At 43.6% G+C, this 11,895-nt stretch overlaps 1 protein-coding gene across 1 annotated transcript in view; it reads left to right on the forward strand.

Moving 5' to 3' along the window:
- The first annotated feature begins 1,731 nt into the window (after positions 1 to 1,731).
- Ube4A (Ubiquitination factor E4A) overlaps positions 1,732 to 11,895 on the forward strand; it is a 23,690-nt gene continuing 13,526 nt past the window's right edge. The window contains exons 1-2 of the mRNA XM_017609494.1: positions 1,732 to 2,593; positions 2,666 to 3,054. Coding sequence (XP_017464983.1) covers positions 1,828 to 2,593; positions 2,666 to 3,054 — 1,155 coding nt within the window. The 5' untranslated portion in view covers positions 1,732 to 1,827. The remainder of the gene's footprint in view (positions 2,594 to 2,665; positions 3,055 to 11,895) is intronic.

Here is an 11,895-nt window from a genome sequence, read left to right on the forward strand (position 1 = left end):
CGACACTGTCAGTCATTCAACGCTACTAGAAGATATAGAGGCCTCCTCACTCCCACAGGGACTCAAACGGTGGTCGGCTAATTACCTGACACTCGTCAGTAATTTTCAGAGACAAAACTAGCAAGCCACGTAAAATTAAACAGGGGGTACCACAGGGGGGTGTCCTGTCCCCGCTACTGTTTAATTATTACATCTCAAAGCTTACTCAGCCATCAGAGGGAGTTAATATAATCTCCTATGCATGATGACTTGTGCTTGAAAGTAAACGGTTACCTCTCCGAACCTTCTCGCTTATTCACTGTATGGAGCCTTGCTCTATTCCCTGCGAAATCCTCGGCAACCCTTTTCACCACCTGGACGAAGGAGGTCAGACTGCAACTGGGTATTCACGTCGATGACGTAACAATACCGACGGTGAATAACCCGAAAATCCTCGGAGTCACCTTCGACAGTCTGCTCTCCATCTCGGCGCATACAACCGCAATTGGCAACAAAGTACAGAGCCGCAACAATGTCCTCAAGTCGCTGGCCGGTAGCACTTGGGGCAAATATAAAGAAACGTTGTTGGCAACATACAAGGCAAATGGCCGGCCGGTTCTAAACTATGCAGCACTCGTTTGGTCGCCGGGGACTAGCACGACGCAGTGGATGAAGATACAGACCGGCCAAAATACGGCATTACGAACTGCGACAGGATGCCTCCTGATGACGCCCCAACACCACCTACATGACGAGGCCCAGACGCTCCCAGTAAAGGAGCACAACATAATGCTCTACAAGCAGTTCCTTGCTGGGAGCTACAGACGTGGCCATCCCAGCGGACAGCTGCTCGCGGAAGAGCCCTCGCCACGGCAGGTCAAGAGGCATCTTTACGAACTGACAGACGAAGTTCAGAGGTTTATCAAACAACCTGTCAACCCACCGACAGGCCCTGAACGGCATTCACAGGGAATCAGTCTCAAGTTATGTAGACTCTCGCCCTGTGAATGCCGTTCTAGGCACACAACCACCGGACGTGGACGGGACAGAACTTTGTCTGCCTCGGGAGACCCGCACTGCAATAGCCCAACTTCGCTCTGGCTATTGCAGCAGGCTCAATTCCTACTTGAGTAGAATCAACGAGGATGTGCCCAACCAATGCCCGGCATGTGGAGAGTCGCCGCATGACTCGCGGCACCTCTTCAAATGCCCTGAGAACCCCACTCAGCTAACGCACCTGTGGAAGTCGCACACTTCCTGGGCCTCCCCCTAGCTGAAATTGAGGACAACGTNGAGGATGTGCCCAACCAATGCCCGGCATGTGGAGAGTCGCCGCATGACTCGCGGCACCTCTTCAAATGCCCTGAGAACCCCACTCAGCTAACGCACCTGTGGAAGTCGCACACTTCCTGGGCCTCCCCCTAGCTGAAATTGAGGACAACGTTGATGGATGAACCGCTCCGAACGGGGCTTAGTAGCCGCTACAACAACAACAATTCCTTTTTTTTTTGGCATTGGACTTTTGTTTTAGGAATGGTCCTTCTTTGGCATTGGACTTCTGTTTTGGGAATGGGTTTCTAATTTTAATGCTAAATGGCAAGAATAAAAGATGATGGCACCGTTTTTTGACACTTTTATTTTTCTTTTTGGCACAATTTGGTACTTTTTTTCCTCAATATGGCATTTCATATCATGATTTCATATCAAAGGGAAGTTGGCAACCCTGAGCCCATACCTAATTTGACAGTTTTTTGGCACAGACGAAAAAAAAATTGTGAATTTTCTAGGACCAGCAGCAATAGGTGTTTTTGTGGAAAATAATCGGAAAATAATTTTCTTGAGCTTACCATGGCAGCGGAGGAGACGAATCCCTTCGCCGCGTTACTAAACGAGCCGGAAGGGCAAAGTGGCTTCAATCAAGAGTTGCTAGAACGCATTCTCCTCTTTACATTGCGTATAAGCGGAGTATACAGTACAAGTGGACGCGCACTCATATCCATGGCTGATACAATCGTAACCACAGATGATACATCAACAGTGAGTGAGGAGTTGTTGGCTCACGCTATATTTGAACGATTAATGCTCCAAAATCCTCAAGAACACTTGGTTGCATCCAGCACAAGCGTCGCTGATGATGACGCAGCTTTGGAAACGCGAGTAATTTGTTATCTGCACCGAGCGTTTATTACTTGCGAACAAACAAAGAATGAGTTACCTGAACAAAAGGAAGCTTGCGAAAGGATAAGAAAACTTATACTGACCAATGCGAGTACTTGTACACGTCAGCCTGAATTGTTCACAAATCAGAGCTTGTCAACTCAATGGTTGAGTGTTCTGGAACAATCTGATCCATCAGATGTGACAACACAAGAGTTTTTTGTACAAACTGTTATCAAAGTAATGGCTGAAGATGATCAACTTGAAGCGCTGGGCGCATTAAAGGCCATTTTTTACCCGATGTTGGCTGAGGTGCAAAAGCAGTTGACTAATGTCAATCTAATAACAATCAAGAAACTCACCTTTTGGACGCTAGGTTATTTCGTACACGACAAGCGGGTTCCACAGTTGGGTGAAGTGTTAATTGACTACACTACACCCAATCCAAACGCCAAGGGTGTGTAACTATACATTATATATATATGTACGTACATTTCCTCAATTAATTACATTTATTTGTATTCCTTAGGTAGTGAATATATGGACACTTTATTGGGACAGTTGCTTTGCCTCTCCATTATGCCTAGAAAATCCAATGGACCCTTTGAATTCTTCGCAGATATTAGTTTGGAGAACCAACATTCTGACCCGTCACTATGGCAACTTATGGCCATACATCAGGATGCTGTGTTTGCGCTCGTCAAGCAGTTGTTGGTCTTGAGTCCAACTACTAAAAAGAAAACTTTGCAGTGGATTGCCAATTGCTTGCATGCGAATACCTCACGTGGCCATTTATGGAGTAATATTAATTTACCATTTGAACAGGTTATTAATCAAAACGCTAGTGATTCGTTTATGATTGGTTTAACAGCTGTGCTACTACGTCTTTGCACGCCATTGTGTGAGCCCACAATGAAGGTAAGTGCACATAAATTTTTAAAGAACATTTGTGTTTAAATTTACGCATGGGGTAGTAAATTGGACTTAAAATATGCTATACCTACCGTGACCAGGTTTCTGTGCACAAAAATCGGGACATTTCTAAAGCATCATATCCGAACACACAATTTTATTTTTATAAGCTTTTATTTAACTTGGTCATCCCGCGGAAATCGCGACATGTTAGAGATTTGAAATTTTCAGCATAGTGCCAATCACGACGACAATGCAATTTAAAATATAAATGAATTCCCTATATGGTCCAGGGGTCTTGATTTAAAGGCGGTCAAAAAATAGCAAGATTTATGGCTAACAGAGCGTAATTTGCCAAGGAACGTAAAACTACTATAAAATTTTTGAAGCTGCCGGCGCGCCGCGGCGGTAGTGTAGCAAAGCTATTTGTGGCAAATTCTAGATATCAACGCAGTCTCGATATGAACCTCGTTATAGGCATCATATCAAGGAGATACAATTAGAAGACTCCAGATGTCGCCCCGCCGGAAGAAGTTAAATATTGCGCCTAAGTATATGCCATGCTACAGCGGAAATGGACGACACGCTATTTCTTTAAATAAAATTAACTGCTGCTATATGTACATATGTATGTTTATACAAAACGTAAGCAATCAACATTTTGCTTGCCAAGTCTTCTGTTCTCTTTCATTGCAAGTTGAATTATTTTAGTATCTATCGCAAGATTTTGTACATAAAACAAAATAACACATTTTAATATACAATGCTTTTATAAATGGACCAAAAATTAGAAATTAAAATAATTAAAAAAAAAATATTTTTTTAAAACCAAGCTTTTATTCAGCATGTACACAATCAAAGGAATAAAACAAGTAATTTTTAGCAAAAAAAAAAACCGACTTCAACTCTCATATAAAAAAAAAATATATAAATATCTCATGATCCGCTGATCGGATCTTAACCAGATTAGTATGGGACCACCTCTGAGACACTNAAAAAAAAAAAAAAAAAAAAAAAAAAAAAAAAAAAAAAAAAAAAAAAAAAAATCCGACGAACTGATAACCTCCTCCTTTTTTGGAAGTCGGTTAATAAAGTAGTGTAACAAAAGATTTTTTTGCATAGTTGGTTAGGTATGTATATGTATGTCTGTATGCAGATATTTAAATGCCGGTTTGCTATTCGCGCGACAAACTTTTTTAAAAACGAAGCAAATTAGTACAAATTGTTAGTAATTTTCATTAGAGTTTGAATAACTCCTTTCACTAAATGGCTTTTAGTAACTTTAACTACACCTTAACTTATTTTATTTTATTCATTTTAGTGCAGTTTTGACAAAATTTGCTTGCTAAAAAATCTTTTGTTACACTACTTTATTTTATTCCTTTGATTGTACATGCTAAATAAAAGCTTGTTTTTAAAAAATATTTTTTTTACATTATTTTATTATAATTAAAATACATAACATCTTTTAATACAGTTTTATTTAAAACAAAACATTAAAAAGGGAAAAGACATTTAGCAAGTTTTGGGTACTTTTCTATGTATAAGAAATTATTATTATTTTTTTTTAAGAAAATATTTGCAGAACGTTTATAAAAATTCGACGAATTTTAACAAATGATCAAAATTTTACACATTTTCAGTTTTTTTAGAATTGTTTTGAGTATGCAGTTTTGTAATTACTTTAGCATAATAAAGTGCTAGTTTCCAGACGCTAGAAAATCGCGTTGATTTGTCAGAATTTTTCGGTCACGCTGCACAGTGTAAAATTTGACCCATCTAGCTGCTTTTAATTCTGTAATTCGCATTCAGGCAATCGCTCGCTCTATCTTCGTTCAGGTACTCGGCTACGTCTAATAATAACGGTTTTTCCTTCTCTTTCTCTCGCGACGCTATATATAATATATAAGCATCGCGACACGTAATTTATATACACTTTACTTAAAAAAAAAACTAAACAAAAACACTCGAATCAGTGCGAACTCCGTTAAAATAGTGGGCATAAGCCCCCAAATGGGCGATATCGAACCTCTCCATACAAATAGGTTCAAACACCTGAACCCAGACGAATACTTAAGTGCACCAGCCATAAAAAACAAACGTCCAAGAGCGGAAGAGTTCCCCTTGCTAAATGAAATACGTCAAAATGATGACCACATTCCCCGCTTTTTAGTCATCACTGCCATCTCAAACTTAACTGTGCAGCAAATTGGACCGATAGCTTCCTATAATGTATTCCAAATAAAAAAAGGTATAAACACTATATCTCGCGACTACATAGATGTCACCCCTTAAAATCTGGAGAACTTCTGCTTAAAACTTCTAACAGAGTTTCGTGATAGCCAACTATGTCGACATTGTTCCAGTAAAAAAACACCCCATGCCAACCTAAATTCTATCCAGGCAAGATTCTACCTTCAAAAACATAATCGACATTTCAGAGGAAGAGCTAACATAAGAACTCGCATCTCAAAAAGTGATCCACGTAAAAAAAAAATTGAAGAAAGTTGACAGTAACTTGATACCAACAGGAGCCGCAATTGTTACATTCGATCTCATTCGGCGACCCGAATACCTCAAGCTTGGCTGGGAAAGCGTCAAAATTGAAGAGCACATTCCTAATCCCATGCGATACAACAACTGCCAGAAACTGGGCCATACGAGAATACACACAACCGCACCACCACCCACACGCCGCCGCCAACAACTCTTGGTTCCTCCTACAATCTGCACGGTATGTCAGACCAGGATATTCCGTAATGTGACATCAGTCAAGTGCAACACCTGCCTTGGCTGGTGCCACTTTAGGGCATGTTCAGGTCTGCGCACCACGCGTAACTGGACGAGGAACTTCGAGGGCCCGTATTGCGCAGCACGATGGCAAACCTCAACCGCGGCCCCACCCACCACCATCACAGGACGGCAACCACCTCAGCAGCGCACACAGCCAATGTCGACACGACCACACACACCTCTCACACCCCGCATTACCACACGTCTCCCGAACCACATGAAGCTCCTTCAATTTAACTGCAACGGGCTTCAGAGCAAGATCGAGGAGATAACCGTCTTTATGGGAAGGCATGGTATACTGATAGCTGCGGTCCAAGAGACGAAGTTGCACAGCAATTCAACATTGTTGAATTGTGCCGGGTACAACGTGCACCGTCGAGATCGCAAGCGAGATAATGGTGGTGGCTTAGCGTTCATTACGCACCACACCGTGCAGTATCGTCTTATCGAAGCAGACATCGACTGCAGGGATACCACCCTAGAATGTCATTGCATTGCTATCCGGTCAGGCGAAATTGAGCTCGACGTTTATATACCCCCTGTCACCTGCTGCCCGGCAGGATATTACCCTGACATAGGTGCGCTCCTCAGAGGTGAAAACCGAATGGTAGTAGGCGACTTTAATGCGCACCACGATCTTTGGCACTCAAGCCTGTCAAACGATCGTAGGGGAACCGATCTGGCTGAGATAGACGATTCGACATTCTGCACAATGAACGACGACGCACCCACCAGGGTTATGGGTAGCTGCTGCAGCTCGCCAGACATAACAATAGTCAGCGCTGGTCTGATAAACAGCATATCATGGCGACCTATGCTGTCCTTGGCATCAGACCATCTGCCCATAGTCATCTCGATCGATAAACCAACCGAATTTGCATCCGCGGAGCATCGAACCTCTATCAACTTCTCCAAAGCTGATTGGATAGGCTTCGCGGAATTTACTGAAAACACCTTCGCTGCTCTCCGCACACCAACCGACGTCCACCTTGGTGAACGTAAGTTCCGCTGGGCTGTCACCGCTGCTGCAGCTCGCTTCGTACCGGCAGGATGCATCACGGACCCACGTCCAAATTTCCCTGCCGAAGCGGCTGTTCTAGCCGATGAGCGTGACAGCCTTCGTCAGGCCGATCCCGGAGATCCCCGTATCAGGGATCTCAACGCGGAGATTCGGCAACTAGTGAACGTATATAAGCGGAAGAAGTGGGAAGAACCTCTGAAAACCTGTAACTTCACCTCTGGTGTGAGTAAGCTATGGTCGACCGTGAGTTCACTGTCCAATCCGACAAAGCACGACGACAGAGTCGAAACTTCTTTCGGCGACCATGCCTCGTCGGACCCGGAGCGATGCGCGAGCTACTCTAGCCGGCAGTTCATACTGCATCCTCCGGTGGACAAAACTAAGCGTCGAGTGACCAGAAGGTTGCACAAACTGCCAACAAATTGTGCACCCCTTGCTTTCACCTGCGGTGAAGTTCAGGTGGCTATCGGGAAGGCGAAAGCCTCCAAAGCTATGGGTCCCGACGGAATATGCATGCTGATGCTGAAAAATTTGGGTCCTGCCGGAGTAGCGTACCTAATGGAGGTCCTCAATTTGTCTATGGCCACTCTCATCATCCCAGACATCTGGAAGGTAGGGAGAGTGGTCCCACTACTCAAACCGGGGAAACCCGCCAACAAAGGAGATTCGTGTCGACCGATAACACTCCTTTCCCCGGTAGCGAAGACACTTGAGGCCCTGCTGCTCCCGTATTTCGCGAACCACCTGACCCCAGCGAAGCATCAGCATGGTTTCCGTAAAGTGCACGGCACAACAGCACTTAGCGCCATAAACACTGAGATAACTCGTGGCCTTAACCGTAAACGTCCCTGTGAGAGAACGATTCTAGTAGCGATATAGAGGCTAGTAGAAGATATAGACGCTTCCTCTCTCCCACATAGCCTCAAACGGTGGTCGGCAAATTATCTGAGTGGTCGACACTCGTCGGTAATGTTTAGAGACAAATCGAGCAAACTTAGAAAAATGAAACAGGGGGGTCCACAGGGGGGTGTCCTTTCCCCACTACTGTTTAACTTTTACATTTCAAAGCTCCCTCAACCACCAGAGGGAGTCTTGATTGTCTCTTACGCCGACGATTGCTCGATCATGGCGACTGGGAATTGAATTGATGGCCTGTGTTCGAAAAAAAACGGGTATCTCTCCGAACTTTCTCGCTTCTTCACTGCAAAGTGTCTAGCCCTGTCCCCTACGAAATCCTCTGCGACCCTGTTCACAACCTGGACGAAGGAGGTCAGGCTACCGCTGGGAATTCACGTCGATGACACACCAATTCCGACGGTGAATAATCCCAAAATACTCGGAGTAACATTCGACAGCCTGCTCTCCTTCTCTGCGCACGCAACCGCTATTGTCAATAAAGTACAGAGCCGCAACAAGGTCCTCAAGTCGCTAGCCGGCAGTACTTGGGACAAAGGCAAAGAAACGTTGCTGGCAACATACAAGGAAATCGGCCGGCCGGTTTTAAACTACGCAGCATCAGTGTGGTCGCCGGAGACTAGTAGGATGCAGTGGATGAAGCTACAGACAGCACAAAACACAGCACTCAGGACAGCGACCGGATGCCTCCTGATGTCACCAGAACACCACCTCAATGATGAGGCGAAAATGCCCCCCATTAGGGAGCACAACACGATGCTCTGCAAGCAGTTTCTGGTTGGGAGCCACAGATGTAGCCACCCAAATAGACAGCTGCTTGCAGAGGAGCCCTCGCCAAGGCACGTCAGGAGGCATCGATATGAACTGACGGACGAAGTCCAGAGGTTCATTAAGCAGCCTCTGGACCCGTCAACTTACAGATAGGCCCTGAACGGCATTCACAGGGACGCAGTCTCGAGTTATGTAGACACTAGACCTGTGAATACCGTTCTAGGCACACAAACACCGGACATTGCCGTGACGGAGCTCCATCTGCCTCGGGAGACCAGAACAACAATAGCCCAACTTCGCTCTGGCTACTGCAGCAGGCTAAACTCATACCTGAGTAGGCTAAATGCGGATATGCCGAACGAATGTCCGGCATGCGGAGAGACCCCTCACGACTCGAAACATCTCTTCGCATTCCCGGAAAACCTCACAACCCTAACGGCGCCGTCCCTGTGGACCGTCCCCACAGAGGCTGCACGCTTCTTGGGGCTGCCGTTAGTGGAACTCGACGACAACGTCTGAGATATCAACCGATCTGGGCGGGGTTGTTGTAGCCGCTACAACAACAACAACAAGAAATGGTGTAGCAACGTCGAAATGTATAGAACGTGCGCTCTGATCCCTCCTCATGAAACTTACGTAAGACCCTATTGTGTTAACTGTGACAATGGTACACATCGACATGCCCTACTTTCCTCAAACATAAGTCAGTTAATAAGCTAAAAATCGATCGACGATGTACCGCTCGATAAGCGTGGACCATTTATAATAGCAACCCCACTGCATACAACATTCAACCATACCGTAGACAACCACCTCTAACGATAGCAAAAATCGTAGCCGGCTCTGCTACAGCCAAACCAATACCTAACGGCATTCAAAGTAAATAGTACTCTATTGACACAACAAACAACAAACCAAAACAACAAATCATCCGACTCAAGCAAAAAACCACAACAACTAAACGCAAATATTAGTACAAATACACACATACAAAAACTAAACTTCCCAAACCGAAAAGAATCAGCAAAAAGCAGTCGCCCAAAAACGGTAATAACTCAGCAACAACTTCAACAAAAGCAGCACAGAAGTCAAAACCACTAAATCGTATCAGTCACATTGCACCAGCATGCCCCACGCTCCTACACTCAGCGTCATCGAAATCACACCTTGCAGCCAATTATACACCAGTTTTACAGATTTAAAAGTTCTCATCACTCCTGAAACGTAGAAATCCACCCTACCCAACAATCCTAAAGATAATATTTAAAACACCCAATAAATACTAACAAAATTAACACAATTATTTCCATTATACAGTGGAACATAAACGGATATACAAACAACTACCACCAACTCGAACTTATACTTAATGAATATTTATTTATTTTATTTATTTATTTATTACGGTCGTATGACCTACATATATATATTCATATGACACATATAGAACTAAAATTACAAAGTCCACATCTATTCATTAAAAGTGGGGATAGCGTAATGCTAATTTTCTTATACACTTATTTTAATTTTTATTTTAATCTAGGTGAAATATAGCTTATGCATAATCAATTCCCCCTCTATCCTCGTACTAATTGAAAGCCATATTCCACACAATTATGCTACATTTACTCCCAAAAATTACATCGGATACTTCCACAACATACCCCACATCACCAAAAAGAGACAGCGAACCGCCGTTTTAGTAAAAAGAATGATAATTCACAAGCGTATAATTACACAATCCTGCATAACCTCTGTCGCAATTGAAATAGTGTCCGCAGAAAAACTAGTGGTAATGTCAATCTACATTCCCCCAACGCAAAACTTCTCAGTACTAGACCTAAACCGACTAATTACACAGGGTGGCAGCAAATGCATAATAAGAGGCGACTTAAATGCATGGAGCACTATTTGGGGTTCCAATCACATCAATTCAAGGGGCCGAATTGTTGAAGAGATGCTAATGTCTTCCAATCTGGTTTGCCTAAACGACGGCACTCCTACGCACTTTTCAATGCACTCTACTTTCACCAGCATTGACCTCACTCACTGCTCTGCGACTCTTTCTCCACAGTGCACCTGGCGAGCTCGTTATTTATTATATGGCAGCGATCATTACCCGATTCTTACGCAACTTAATTCAGTAAATGCACAACGCCACTACAAACCTAACAGTAAATTCAAAACGGACCAAGCTGACAGGACGAATTTCATCACTTATTGCAACCAACTTACACTAAACTCCGCTCAAATAATGTACATCAAGAATCATTAAAACTAGCCACAATTAGTCGCAATGCAGCACACTTTGCTATCCCCCAATCTAAGCCGCATTACCAAAAAAAGAAGGTTCCCTGCTGGGACGCCAATTTATCTACTTCTCGCGAAAAAAAAAAATAAAAATGCGTGGCACAATTTCAAACGCTGCCGATCAATGCCTACAAAAAAGACAACGCTTTATTGAAAAGATCTGAAAAATTAGCTAAGAGGAGTAAAATTGAAGAACTTACCGCAAACATAAACCCTACTACAAGCACTAGCAAAATATCGAATGACATAAAGTTGCTAACCGTTACCCCGAAACAGTCCCACATCCTCTGCATTGATACGCAGAACGGCCCGTTAACAATGCTCAAAGACATCGCAAACCATTTCACTTTTTTTCATTCAGCTACTTCCTCTGATGCGAATTTCCCTAGAGACTTCCGCGAGAGCAAACCCAATCGACTCCAAAACGAACCTACAATTAGCCTTCCGCTATCCCACGATGCCAAGCAAATCGATTCCAAAATCTGCCTCATCGAGTTAGAATATGCACTTTCTAATCTAAAAAGCACAACTCTCTGGCTTGATACCTACTCGACTGAAACAAAGATTACTCGATTTGTACAATTTAATGCTAGAAACTGGGTCCCTCCCTCATCAATGGAAAACTTCGTGTACCATCCCCATCCTCAAGCCCCATCCATAAGCCATCTGATGATCCGAATAGTTATAGGCCTATCTCTCTACATCTATGCTTAGGAAAACTTTCGAAAAAATCATTGTGGCGGTGGTACGCGAAAAACGAAACTCATAAGCCCAAACCAGGTAGCATACAAAAAGGACATAGCACATCGACGCACTTCTTCACTTGACTATTACATTTCGAATGCGCTCTCTGCTAAAAACCACGTGTCCATACTAGCGATTGATTTTCAAAAAGCTTTTGACCACATATGTAAAGGGTGAACACACCAAAACTGCGACACTTTGGGAAGCTTATAACTTACCCAAAATGAATCCAATATTTTGAAATTCAAATACCATAAGTTGACCATGACCTTAGTTGGACGTAGAAGAAATTT

Source organism: Rhagoletis zephyria, unplaced genomic scaffold (genome assembly GCF_001687245.7).
Source record: "Rhagoletis zephyria isolate East Lansing unplaced genomic scaffold, Rhagoletis_zephyria_1.1 Rzeph_scaffold_00009, whole genome shotgun sequence".
Lineage (NCBI taxonomy): Eukaryota > Metazoa > Arthropoda > Insecta > Diptera > Tephritidae > Rhagoletis > Rhagoletis zephyria.